We start from the raw sequence: 14,549 nt of genomic DNA on the forward strand, positions 1-14,549 counted from the left end.
AACATTCCCCAAAGTCACCCTGCATGAGAGCCAACACCCTCCATCCACACCATGCGTCTACCGCCACATCACCCCACAGTCCCATTCCATCTACAACTCGACAACATTCCCCAAAGTCACCCTGCATGAGAGCCAACATCCACCATCCACACCCTGTGTCTCCCGCCACATCACCCCACAGTCCCATTCCATCTACAACTCGACAACATTCCCCAAAGTCACCCTGCATGAGAGCCAACATCCACCATCCACACCCTGTGTCTCCCGCCACATCACCCCACAGTCCCATTCCATCTACAACTCGACAACATTCCCCCCTGCATGAGAGCCAACACCCTCCATCCACACCATGCGTCTACCACCACATCACCCCACAGTCCCATTCCATCTACAACTCGGCAACATTCCCCAATGTCGCCCTGCATGAAACGGAACATCTTACAAACACACCCATGTCCAACCCCACATATCATGCCACAATCCCACCCTGTCCACAACCCAACATCATCCCCACTCCCACATTCTGTGAAACTCCAATCCCACAGTTCTAAAACATCGGAAAACCCCCATTCATCCACCCAATTCATCCCAACATCTCCCCCATTAGGATCTTTGTACTCCAGTCCTGTCTCATCTAAAGCACATTGTTGCCCCAAACTAGACGTACCTATACCACAGCCTCCTCCTTCAATGACAACCCATCCAGCATCACGTGACCCGTTCGATAAGCACGCCTGCCCTTGAAATCCTCATCCCCTCAGGACCCCCCCATTAATATACTACCCTTTTAATAAGCCTGGCCGTTTCCTCAGAACATTCTCTCACAACACCCCTATCACTTGCTGCCCATTCCTAATACCACACTGGTCCTCACTGGCATTTCAAACATGTCCATGTCTAGCGCATGATGGCGAATCTGCCACAGAGCGTCGCGGTATCCTCTGCTCTTACCCCATCCTTCTGGAAACTTCGCCTGTTCTCTGGATGGTTCCTGCAGAAGGAAAAGAATGGAGTGTCTCATTTTTGGGGGAAGGATCCAGGATCTGCTGTTGACACTGAGGGTCTTGAGCACCCTAAGAGAGCGCAGGGGCTGCCAACCTCAGCCACCTGAGCTCCAGCTAATTCACATGGACTGGAGCCAGCCTCAGCCACCCGAGCTCCAGCTGATACGCAGTGACTGGAGCCAGCCTCAGCCGCCCGAGCTCCAGCTGATACGCAGGAACTGGAGCCAGCCTCAGCCACCCGAGCTCCAGCTGATACGCAGGGACTGGAGCCAGCCTCAGCCACCGTAGCTCCAGCTGATACGCAGGGACTGGAGCCAGCCTCAGCCACCGTAGCTCCAGCTGATACGCAGGGACTGGAGCCAGCCTCAGCCACTGGAGCTCCAGCTGATACGCAGGGACTGGAGCCAGCCTCAGCCACCTGAGCTCCAGCTGATACACAGGGACTGGAGCCAGCCTCAGCCACCCGAGCTCCAGCTGGTACACAGGGACTGGAGCCAGCCTCAGCCACCCGAGCTCCAGCTGGTACACAGGGACTGGAGCCAGCCTCAGCCACCCGATCTCCAGCTAATACGCAGGGACTGGAGCCAGCCTCAGCCACCAGAGTTCCAGCTGATACACAGGGGCTGGAGCCAGCCTCAGCCACCCGAGCCCCAGCTGATACACAGGGGCTGGAGCCAGCCTCAGCCACCCGAGCCCCAGCTGATACACAGGGACTGGAGCCAGCCCCAGCCACGCAAGCTCCAGCCTCAGCCACCCGAGCTCCAGCTTGTACACAGGGACTGGAGCCAGCCTCGGCCACCTGAGCACCAGCTGATATGCAGGGACTGGAGCCAGCCTCAGCCACCCGAGCTCCAGCTGGTACACAGGGACTGGAGCCAGCCTCAGCCGCCCGAGCTCCAGCTGGTACACAGGGACTGGAGCCAGCCTCAGCCACCCGATCTCCAGCTAATACGCAGGGACTGGAGCCAGCCTCAGCCATCAGAGTTCCAGCTGATACACAGGGGCTGGAGCCAGCCTCAGCCACCCGAGCCCCAGCTGATACACAGGGACTGGAGCCAGCCCCAGCCATGCAAGCTCCAGCCTCAGCCACCCGAGCTCCAGCTTGTACACAGGGACTGGAGCCAGCCTCAGCCACCTGAGCTCCAGCTGATACACAGGGACTGGAGCCAGCCTCAGTCACCGGAGCTCCAGCTGATACACAGGGACTGGAGCCAGCCTCAGCCACCCGAGCTCCAGCTGGTACACAGGGACTGGAGCCAGCCTCAGCCACCCGAGCTCCAGCTGGTACACAGGGACTGGAGCCAGCCTCAGCCACCCGATCTCCAGCTAATATGCAGGGACTGGAGCCAGCCTCAGCCACCAGAGTTCCAGCTGATACACAGGGGCTGGAGCCAGCCTCAGCCACCCGAGCCCCAGCTGATACACAGGGACTGGAGCCAGCCTCAGCCACCGGAGCTCCAGCTGATACACAGGGGCTGGAGCCAGCCTCAGCCACCCGAGCCCCAGCTGATACACAGGGACTGGAGCCAGCCCCAGCCACGCAAGCTCCAGCCTCAGCCACCCGAGCTCCAGCTTGTACAAAGGGACTGGAGCCAGCCTCGGCCTCCTGAGCACCAGCTGATATGCAGGGACTGGAGCCAGCCTCAGCCACCTGATCTCCAGCTGATACACAGGGACTGGATTCAGCCATGCGAGCTCCAGCCTCAGCCACCCAACCTCCAGCTTGTAAACAGGGACTGGAGCCAGCCTCGGCCACCTGAGCTCCAGCTGATATGCAGGGACTGGAGCCAGCCTCAGCCACCCAATCTCCAGCTGATACACAGGGACTGGATTCAGCCATGCGAGCTTCAGCCTCAGCCACCCGAGCTCCAGCTGGCACGCATTCTCAACAAAATATGATCCACAATTGTGTCAATCTGACCCCCGCGTATCTCCCACTGGTGTCAATCTGACCCCTGCATAGCCCCCACTGGTGTCAATCTGACCCCCGCTTATCTCCCATTGGTGTCAATCTGACCCCCGCTTATCTCCCATTGGTGTCAATCTGTCCTCCTTTGATCTCCCACTGGTGTCAATCTGTCCTCTGATCTCCCATTGGTGTCAATCTGTCCTCCTTTGATCTCCCACTGGTGTCAATCTGTCCTCCTCTGATCTCCCACTGGTGTCAATCTGTCCTCTGATCTCCCACTGGTGTCAATCTTTTCCCACTTGTACCACTCTGATCCCCGCTGACCTCCCACTGGTGCCAGTCTGACCCCCACTGATCCCTGACGGGTGTCAGTCTGACCCCCTCTGATCTCCCACTGGTGCCAGTCTGACCCCCACTGATCCCTGACGGGTGTCAGTCTGACTCCCACTGGTGCCAGTCTGACCCCCTCTGATCTCCCACTGGTGCCAGTCTGACCCCCACTGATCCCTGACGGAAGTCAGTCTGACCCCCTCTGATCCCTGACCCAGCCAACTTGCCTGTGATATCAGTGTGGCCCTATCTGACTAGTGCCAGATGGCCACCTGACACTGGCTGACCTCTGCCTTGGGTTAGTTGGACCCCTGCTGACCCATTTGTGGTGTTGGCCTGTGGCGGCCTGACCCCTCCCTGCTGCCGGCCTCTGCTTGGTGTCAGCCTCTCTCATTTACCTGCCTCGTCCTCCACAAGGGCCCCAGGACTCCCAGCCACTCTCATTGACCTATCACATCCTCCAACAGGGACCACAGGACTCCCTGACCTATCCCATCCTCCAGCAGGGGCGCAGGACTCCCTGACCGATCCCATCCTCCAGCAAGGGCAACAGGACTCCCTGCCACTCTCATTGACCTATCCCATCCTCCAGCAAGGGCTGCAGGACTCCCTGACCTATCCCATCTTCCAGCAGGGGCCACAGGACTCCCTGACCTATCCCATCCTCCAGCAGGGGCCGCAGGACTCCCTGATTTATCTCATCCTCCAGCAGGGGCCGCAGCACTCCCTGACCTATCCCATCCTCCAGCAGGACCCCCCTAGACCCTGTATCTCTTCCATTGATCTGATTTGGATCTCTAGCCTCTCCTGTTGACTTATCCCAATCCCAATATGACCTCTGGACCCCCAGCCACACCCATTGACCTGTCCTGGCCCCCACCAAGGGCCACAGTGCTCCCAGGTTCTCTCCTCAACCTCTCCTGATCCCATTAAGGACCCCATGTTTCCCACCTCTCAATGGCCTCTTCTGACACCCACCTAGGACCCCAGGATCACCAGCCATATTACCCTTTTCTGATCCCCACCAAGGGCCCCAGGATCACCAGCAATATTACCCTCTTCTGATCCCCACCAAGGGCCCCAGGATCTCCAGCCATATTACCATCTCCTGACCCCCAGAAGGGCCCCAGGACCCCCATACTCACAGTAAGGCCCCGCGCCTTGGCAGCAGGAGCTCCATGTACGGCAGGCTCTTGTATTTCTCCGCTCCCACCGCCACGTAGTACTCCCCATTGGTCAGCTCGTTGGCGCCAGAGATGGGGACCCCGTCCAGGGTGCAGAGCCTGAAAGAACCACAAGATACCTGCATGGATGTGTGTCCAGATAGTCTGATAGCTGGCGGGGTGTCCGGGGTACAGGGAAGCAGCCTGCTCCTCGGTTTAGGCGCCAGAGGCGCGTCAGAAATGTGGGGTCTCCAGCTCTTGCACCTCCTGATTTCTGACCATGAATCAGGAAGAGGCCGAAACTGCTACTTGGATCCTAGTTAGACTACCATCTCCTGGAAGGCCTGAATATAGACCCTCGCCCCTAAGCACTGGCTACTGATAAGGGGCTCCTGGCAAGGAAAGAATGGTGTGCTGTGTGTATGTGGCGACTTGAGGGGGCAAGCAACTTTTCATGCCTTGCTAATAGCCTGCAAATTGCAATTCTGACCCCTGCCCTATCCTAAACACTATGGGACGATTCTCGAAAATGCGCGCCTTTTTCATTGGCAGCCATTGCAGAAGCGCACAGGTTACACTATTCTCAAAGGTGACTCGCGCATTTCAGGAAGGACTGGACAGTAGCCCAAAGCTGACGCAAGTGAGGAAATGCACTAGAGCACGTCATCACTTCCCGCCAAAAAGGGGAAGTCATGTCTCTTCACCCCCTTCAACACAGGGGCCGTCTCCGCGCATTATAAAGCACGTCTCGTTCCACACATGGGAGGTGCAGAAAGCAAAGCCACACCTCCCCCCCACTCCATTATAGTACAAGCGCAGGTTCCTTTCTGATCCGGTCACTGCCTCCTCGCCTACCTGATCTCATCAAAACACATCACTACCAGGTCATTTACTTTGTGGGGCTAAAATAGACAGGTATGAATGTGGAGGGTAGAGGGTGTAGAGCTGTGAGGCAGTGCAGCGGTAGGGATGGGAGGGATACGACAAGTTCACCCCCTCTCCCTCCCCCCCATTAAAGTAAAAGAAAACAAAGAAAACTACCGCAAAGTAAATGAGCCCATAGAAATGTATTTCAATGAAATCATGTAGAACCGCGCTCCGCTGCCCCTAATTCCCCACCCCCATTGGATGGAGGGGAAACATTGTCTAATCACTCCTATGGGTGGGGTTGTGGGGTCCCGTAATGCTCTTGCGTTCATACAATATGTCTGACTGGTAATAGAACTGCTGGCCTGCCTTAATGTTCAGCAGAAAGAGGTTAAAAACAGGCATCCTTTACCCCACCGCAGGCCCCGGGATGCCCATTAAACCTGTGTTCCCCTCCTTAATATCTGTGGAAATGGTGAGAGAGAATACTGTATGGACTAAATGAGGTGAAGAGTGTCGCAGCCTATTGCTATCGCTGGGAAGCTCGGTGGAGGAACTTGAAACCAACCCACAGAAAGTAAAGAAACAACTTTGGGCACTGGGCTGGGTGAACCCTCTAGTGGGCATTAGCAAGTACCAGCTACATGGCAGAAGAACCAAGAAAACAAGGTGACCCCCAATCTTATCTAAAAATGCCCGGATCCGACTATCAGAGGCCGGTTTATGCGGAGTTTATTCAACCTTTCTAAAACTAAGGAAGTGATTGCCCGGAGAATATCTGTAAAATCAGAAAACTGGAGAACCCCTGCAGATTCTGCGGGAAAAACCAGAGACCGGAAACCCTTCCGCATTTGTAGACATCGTGCACTGCTGTAACTTAGGAAAGGACACTGAGTTATGTCCCCAGAGATATGGTGGGGACGCCTGCTGAATGGAACACAGGCTAGTTTGATAAGAGTGAAAAGAGAAAAAGCGGGCCCTAGTTGTGAACAATCCTACTCTAAGCTCTACCTTTCATTTGAGTTATCCTAATCATATATGCAAGGTCACAGGTTGCTGGAGGTGAAGCCCACACCTCTTGGTAAGGTTAGAGAGACAGTCCGGGCTACCTTGCAATGGTTTGATTTGAAAGAATATATATACACATTTCCATGCTGAGTGCGGTTGGTACAGTGTGTTTTTATTTCAGTGTAGACTCAGTCTTCGTGGTGGTCAGCCGACACGTGTTTCGACCTCGAGGGGTCTTTCTCAAGGCTAGCTCTGTCCAGGACAGCAACCGTTCTGCCGGGACTGTAAGCACAGCCACAGGCACATCCAGATCCCAAGACTGGGACCACACGGGACCTAATTAACCCCAAGGGGACCACAGCTGGCGCAGCACCCCCACTCCACAATATCAGACCTAACCTTGATAAAGTCCCACCGAGGTCGAAACACGGGTCGGCTGACCACCACAAAGACTTAGTCTACACTGAAATAAAATCACACTGTACCAACCGCACTTAGCGTGGAAATGTATATATATTTTCAAATCAAATCAAGCCATTGCAAGGTAGCCAGGACTATCTCTCTAGTTTTATAATAACAGTGGTGAAATGTTTTAATAACTGTCTGGTCTCTAGACTTGAGTAACATTCACTAACAAGATAGGGGTCTGAGCCTGGCCTGACCCTCAGAGCTGATGGCTTTGATGTTTTGCTAAAAGTTTATGTTTAAACTAAATATGCAAATAAATAAATAAAAAATGGTGAACATTATGAATACATTCTATTTTTGCACTTGAACAAAAGGTGAAACAATGGGACTCATGTTAATGGCCTCAGAAGGTTGAGCTTTTGAGTTGGGCCTGCTGGAATAGGAACCCATGACCTGGCACCACAACCACTTTGCTAGCGCATGCAGACAGCCCACTGAGCTATCACACCAGCTGTTTGTGTTTCTGATGTCCTCCCAACCTCAGCCCCACAACAATAGAGGCCCTATTCACCCTGAAGTCTCTGGGTTTCTCCGGTACTCACTTCCGGACTGCTCCACTGAGTAAGGAGGCCTTCTCGGTGAGTAGTCCTAGGACCAGATCCCACTCGTCCAGGATTCTCTTTGAGAGGAGCAGGCGGAAGGGGGGGCTGAGCAAGTCGCCGTTCCGGAACACACTGGAGCCAGAGAGAGAGAGAGATGAGATGAGAAGGCATTAGTGTTCACTGTAGAGACATCAATGTGTACACGTTATGACAGCGGGGTGGGGGATTCACACCATTGTACAGGGTCTGAAGGATGGTCTCAGCAGGACACACTCAAGGTAGGCCGCCTCTCCTCTGAATGGATGCACGGCTGGAACTCCCCAGACCTTGGGCACACCTTATCACGCAGGACCCCCATGCACTGTACTGGCTTTGAGATCCCACTTACAGCATACACACAACACGTGGTCCTGACACCCCGTGTTCACATCCTTGGAGCCGTACAAGGCACATCTGACTTAACCAACTTTAACGGTCCACATTCAGCCCACACAGTTCAGTCAATCAGCCAATGAAAGGTGGAGGGCTGAAGGAAAGAGGTCGAAAGGTGGAGGGCTGAAGGACCTTAAGAAGCACAGCTAAGGAAAAGAGGTCAAAGGGTGGATGGTGGGAGATCCTTCAGGACAAGAGCTAAAGGAAGGAGGTTGAAGAACCTTCAGGACCACTGCTAAGCAAAGGAGGTTGACTGGTGAGGGGCTGTAGGTCCTTCAGGACCACAGCTACGTGAAGGAGGTTGAAGGGTGAGGGGCTGTAGGTCCTTCAGGACCACAGCTACGCGAAGGAGGTTGAAGGGTGAGGGGCTGTAGGACCTTCAGGACCACAGCTAAGTGAAGGAGGTTGAAGGGTGAGGGGATGTAGGTCCTTCAGGACCACAGCTAAGTGAAGGTGGTTGGAGGGGCTGTAGGTCCTTCAGGACCACAGCTAAGCATAGGAGGTTGAAGAGTGAGGGGCTGTAGGTCCTTCAGGACCACCTCTAAGTGAAGGAGGTTGAAGGGGGAGGGGTTGTAGGTCCTTCAGGACCACCGCTAAGTGAAGGAGGTTGGAGGGGGAGGGGCTGTAAGGAGGGGCTGTAGGTCCTTCAGGACCACAGCTAAGCATAGGAGGTTGAAGGGTGAGGGGCTGTAGGTCCTTCAGGACCACCGCTAAGTGAAGGAGGTTGAAGGGTGAGGGGCTGTAGGTCCTTCAGGACCACAGCTACGTGAAGGAGGTTGAAGGGTGAGGGGCTGTAGGTCCTTCAGGACCACAGCTACGCGAAGGAGGTTGAAGGGTGAGGGGCTGTAGGACCTTCAGGACCACAGCTACGTGAAGGAGGTTGGAGGGGGAGGGGCTGTAGGTCCTTCAGGACCACAGCTAAGCATAGGAGGTTGGAGGGGGAGGGGCTGTAGGTCCTTCAGGACCACAGCTAAGCATAGGAGGTTGAAGGGTGAGGGGCTGTTGGTCCTTCAGGACCACCGCTAAGTGAAGGAGGTTGAAGGGCGAGGGGTTGTAGGTCCTTCAGGACCACCGCTAAGTGAAGGAGGTTGAAGGGTGAGGGGCTGTAGGTCCAGATGGTGGCCGTCACAGCTGATCTCCACCACACACATGATCGTACAAGGTGGGGGGGGGGGTCCTCTGGATTAACCAAATGAGCAAGGTGCAGGACAGGGTAACCTTGCAGTTGCCGGGTTCCAGTTTGTCAGAAAGGGATTGCACTTCTGAGGGTCTTTAAGGGATGAGACCCTGCACATGCAAGAGATGTGAATCCATCAGCATCCCCACATTGTGTGTAATGTCAGTAGGCTTCAGGCAACAGCCCATTCCAGCAGGTCATAGTGCAGGACATAGGGCCAATCAGTGGACCCCAACCACCATGATTTGTTGTTTAATTTAGGTAAGCACAACCATGCATCAATGTCTTTTAGAAAATGCCCCAAATCTGAAGCATTGGTGGTGCTGGTTCTGCTCAGATGAACAGGAATGCGGAATGCCGCGTGTAGACATGTGACAGCGCGGCTTATGATGTTCTTGGTTATTGGTAGGATTTAAAGATTGATGAGGAATAAGAACAGGGCCGAGCACTGAGGTTCTCCAGGAGCCGTAGCATGGGGCTCTGATAAAATGGAGGACTGGCCTGCCGTTGCGTATGGTCCATGAAGAAGGATTTAAGGGAGCTGCGGTTCACATTATGCATGCACAAAGCTGCTGGCCTTTGCTGTGCAGTGGCAGGCGTGGCTCATGAGTGGTGGTGACTGGTCCATGAGGACAAAGGCCACAATATCACCACCATCAGCATAAGTTTGGTGATCATCTAAAAGAGACCATTCCTGGCCTCCAGTAGGACTGAAATCTGTTTGGGCAGATCCAGAAGATTTTTTTCCCAAAAATATTTAAATCTTTGAAGTTGTTCCATAACAGTGGGCTCTAGCGGTTTGGTGCAATCGAGGTCCCCCCTGAAAGTGATCAGTGCCACACACCCCCCCACTCCTAACATCCATCCTGAGGGGTGAGGGCAGGAGCCCCCCCAGCACCCCAGCCCAGCAGAGGTTCCCGAGGAGAAAGAGGAAGCGAGCGCGCCGAGGGACAGGGCCTGCCTGACCCCGTCCCAACAAGTGCCTGACTTGCCCATGCCGGGCGCATCGCGGCACGAAAGCGAGGCTAAACCTCGTTTTCACTACAGGAACCGCCGGCAGGCGGATCGCCGGCCAACCCAAAGGCCATCCTAAGGCCTGTTGTGTGCCTGTTTGGAGCCTCAGGAGCCAGGGGCCACAAACTCTGCCCGTGCTGCTCCAGGTAAGCCACCTGCTGCATAGAAAGTCTAATTTTACAGAATATTACCTACGCTCTTGCCTAACCTAACTTGTTGCCACCTCACACGTTCGCATATATCTCTGCTGCCCCTGCCTATGAACGTGCCACCTGGCTACACCCTAGAACACTTTACACTGTGCCCAGCAAATTGCGTTGCACTGCTGCTGATCGCCCATCTGTGCCTCTTCGCATCTAGATGTCTCTGAACTGTACCTACCCCCTTGTTAACTTAATCTAGGTACCCATGATCCTATGCAGTGGTCGCTAACGGATTACTTGAACTGTGTTGTGCCTTATGGTCGCTAACGGACCACTTGAACTGTGTTGTGCCTTATGGTCGCTAACGGACCACTTGAACTGTGTTGTGCCTTATGGTCGCTAATGGACCACTTGAACTATGTTGTGCCTTATGGTCGCTAACGGACCACTTGAACTATGTTGTGCCTTATGGTCGCTAACGGACCACTTGCTTGCGCATGCCATTTTTCAACCTAAATGTGATTACTGTTCTTAGGTGAACCCCTTGCCTACTTGCATCTACTTGCACATGCCATTCTTAGCCTGAGTTGCGAATTCAGGTAAACCCCCTGCCTAACTACACATGCCAAACCATACAATGTACCTCAGCAAGAGCCAAACAACCACCCTACTGTATCTCCTCATACATATATTACACCTTACCACCTTCATTGCCACCATAACTATGTACCCTGCAGAAAATGCACCCTGTCCAACCCTAGAAAGAAACACTAGACTACGAGCCAGACTACCCCGTCTCTACGAGCCCATCTACCACAACAAGAGACCCACCCTGCAACACACCAAAATCCACCCGAGCCACATCACACCCTGCTACAACTCCACCCTACCCAAACTTATCCCTATAACAATCCAGGATACACCCAACACTACCACTATATCCGGAGCGTTGATCAACGCCAGATCAATAATGGCCCACGCCACAGAAATAGCAGACACCTTATCCTCAAACAACCTCGACCTCCTAGCTATCACTGAATCATGGCTGCATGAAGCAGCAGGCCCAGCACTCTCAATAGCCATTCCAGAAAATTACCAAATAATCAGAATGGACAGGCCCAACAACAGAGGAGGCGGCCTAGCCATCATAGCTAAAACAAACCTCGAGCTAAGACCACTGCCTCAAGCACCTCTCAAATCCTGCGAACTCCTAGCAGCCAAACTACCCATCTCCAACTGTCGCACCTTAACCATCCTTCTAATATATAGGCCACCCGGCCCCATTGGCTCATTCGAAGCAGACCTATCCAGCCTCCTAGCCAACAACATAAAAGACACCACCCAAATATTATTGCTAGGCGACTTGAATCTAGGACTAAACGACCCTGACGACAAATCAGCACAAGCCATAGCCAACATGCTAGATGAACACGGCCTAATCCAAAGAGTGCTCACCCCCACCCATAATAAAGGTAGGACCTTGGACTGGATCGCCACTCTAAACTGCGACACCGTCATTACCAAAACCACTCCCCAGCACTGGACAGACCATTACCTCATTGACTTCACCTTATCTCTCAATAAAGAAGTCATCAAAGGAAAAATCATGGCACCACCACTACCCACTAGAGCAAAAAAAAACATAACCCCCGACAACCTCCTACCACTACTACTGCCAACCCTCAATGCTCTCCCCGATAATCTAAAACCAGAACTCCTAGTAGAAAACTATAACAATACCATAAAAAAAGGACTAGACATCATTGCCCCTCTAAAACTGCAAAAAAGCAAACAGCAAGCCCACCTGAACACCTGGTTCACCCCACATCTGAAAGAACTTAGACTGCACAAAAGGAAACTTGAAAGCCAATGGCGCAACTCCCCCACAGAAGAGAACAAATCACAACTCAAACTTTGTGCAAACAACTACAAAAAAGAAATCCTACTCACCAAAAAGAAACTATTCAATGAAAGAATCGAAAAATCGAGCTCCAACACCAGAGAACTATTTGCTATATTAAGGGAACTAGAATCCCCGATACCCCCACCAGACAATATAATTAAGGATAAAGTATGGTGCACCAGCGTCCAAAACGCACTAACTAATAAAATCAAAAGTCTCCAAACCAAAATCGCTCTGAAAAAAGACTCTCTCACCACCAATGAAACATCTCCCAGCAACCACGATAAAACAGCCAACCGCCCAGGCCATAATCTCTTCAGATTTACCAAAATATCTATCCCAGAAACAGAAAAAATTATAGCCTCACTTAAACCATCTAACTGCAAAGGCGACAACTGCCCTCCCCAGATAATCAAGGATGCTGCTAGGGATCTAGCCCCCTTTATAACCAAGCTGATCAACGCATCTTTCTCCTCCAACACCATACCAAGCAACCTCAAAGAATCTTGGGTCCTGCCTCTCCTCAAGAAGCAAACCCTAGACCCCGCTATCCCCACCAATTACAGGCCCATCACCACGGTGCCATTCCTGTTAAAGATAATAGATAGAGTAGCATACCTGCAGATTCAGCAATATCTTGAAACTCACAAACTACTAGGCACCCACCAATCAGGCTTCAGACCGAAGCACGGCACCGAGACAGCCTTAATCGATCTTAAAACCCAGATCAATGAGATTAACGACAAAGGGAACACTGCCATGTTACTACTCCTCGATCTGTCGGCAGCATTTGACCTGGTGGATCACGCAGTCCTGTGCGAACACCTGGCCTCAGCAGCCCACTTCTCGAAAGAGGCTATAGCCTGGATCCAATCATTCCTGGACAACCGAACTATGAGGGTCTTCTCCACCCTAGCCTCAGCAGACCCCATTAAAATAACCTGTGGGGTGCCCCAAGGCTCCTGCGTCTCTCCCACCCTCTACAACATCTTTACCAAGCCCCTATTTGACAAGCTGGACAGACTGGGTGTCTCATATACCAATTATGCAGATGACACCCAGATCCTCATACCCCTTTCAGGCAACTACGCTTCAGATACGGCCTTGGTAAACAAAATATATCTCATCATTCAGGCATGGATGGCCACACACGGTCTATGTCTAAATGATGAGAAAACCGAAATCCTGCTCCTCGGATCCAATACCAATCTCAAAAATCTCAGTTCTAACTACAAGGCCTTCAACATTGATGGCAATACCATCACAGTGGCCAAAACAGTGAAAACACTAGGCTTTCACCTTGATGCAACCATGTCACTAAAAAAACAAGTCAACTCACTAGCATCCTCCACCGCCTACACATGCAAGCTAATTAGGGCAAGTAGAGCCTTCCTCACCCAAGCTAGCTGCATCATCATAGCCAACGCCCTAATACTATCCAGACTGGACTATTGCAACGCCATGTACCTAGGAGCCAACAAATGCATAACCAACAAACTACAGACACTACAAAACAACGCTCTCAGAACAGCCCTCAACCTACCCTCTAAGGAACACATCTCCAACAAAAGAAGAGAACACAAATGGCTTAAAATCCATGACCGCATCTCCCTCAAAACGGCATCACTCACCCACAAATGCTTAAACAACACAGCCCCCCCCTATCTCGCATCCAGAATAAAGAAAAAAACGTCCTCCCGCCCCACCAGATCGATCAATTCCTACTGCCTGCAAGTACCCAATTTCAGACAAAAGAAAACCGGCGGCAGCAGCTTCCCTGTCCTGGCAGCCCAACACTGGAACGCCCTCCCACTCCACATTAGGACTGACCAATCCTACTTTAGCTTCAGGCGAAACACCCTCACTTGGCTGCGGGACAATGATCCTCACGACTAACCCTGCCATCTAATCTGATCATGCCAGTGCTATAACCTGACTACCATGTACAGCCTTAATTTGTAAATATGTAAATGCAACCGAACTGCCCCTATGCACAGTATTAATATGTAAACTTGTAAGCTTTCGCTCAATTATATGTATATATGCACATCCCACACAATGTAACTGTAAATGCAATGCTCTTTTTCTCATGCCTATCTTATTCTGTAACCAAGTTTTTATGCAATCCTATCTTCCTGACCTCTGTTGCGCCCTGTTACCCCTGGGTTTTGCGCGCTATACTAAATAAATAAACAAACAAATAAACACGCACTGAGCGAGCAGCGGGGCATAGAATCCTGCGCGCTGGGGTTGGACGATGTGAAATGGGATTAAAACATGGCTGGTGGGCAGTGCTGAACATTTAGTTTTGGAAAGCAGTTTTCCTGGATCTGCAACTTATCAGATAGAGAAGCGTGATCAAGTTGGTAATTGCCCCAGCCCTGGGTTCAGGGAGGGCATTAGGGAGTTGACCGCCTCGAACACATACGGCCCTCCAGCGCACATTGATGCCCACAGGTAGGAGCCTCCTTTGGGACTAAAAAAAGCAGCTATCGAATTGCAAACATTTTAGGATGGTGTCAACTGCATTTCCAAGGGTGGGATATTGCAGAACTCTTCTGGAATGACCGGGAAATCCTTTGTGGTGGA

The 14,549-nt window shown here is 52.3% G+C and overlaps 1 protein-coding gene across 2 annotated transcripts in view; it reads right to left on the minus strand.

The window, feature by feature from the left end:
• DCDC2B (doublecortin domain containing 2B) overlaps positions 1-14,549 on the minus strand; it is a 184,568-nt gene that overhangs the window by 130,484 nt on the left and 39,535 nt on the right. For both annotated transcript variants that reach the window (XM_069622481.1, XM_069622480.1), the window contains exons 4-6: positions 7,292-7,423; positions 4,389-4,526; positions 952-991 (exon numbers count right to left, since the gene is read on the minus strand). In XM_069622481.1, the coding sequence (XP_069478582.1) occupies positions 952-991; positions 4,389-4,526; positions 7,292-7,423 (310 nt within the window). The remainder of the gene's footprint in view (positions 1-951; positions 992-4,388; positions 4,527-7,291; positions 7,424-14,549) is intronic.

The sequence above is a fragment of the Ambystoma mexicanum genome, chromosome 11 (genome assembly GCF_040938575.1).
Source record: "Ambystoma mexicanum isolate Mex_15411 chromosome 11, UKY_AmexF1_1, whole genome shotgun sequence".
Lineage (NCBI taxonomy): Eukaryota > Metazoa > Chordata > Amphibia > Caudata > Ambystomatidae > Ambystoma > Ambystoma mexicanum.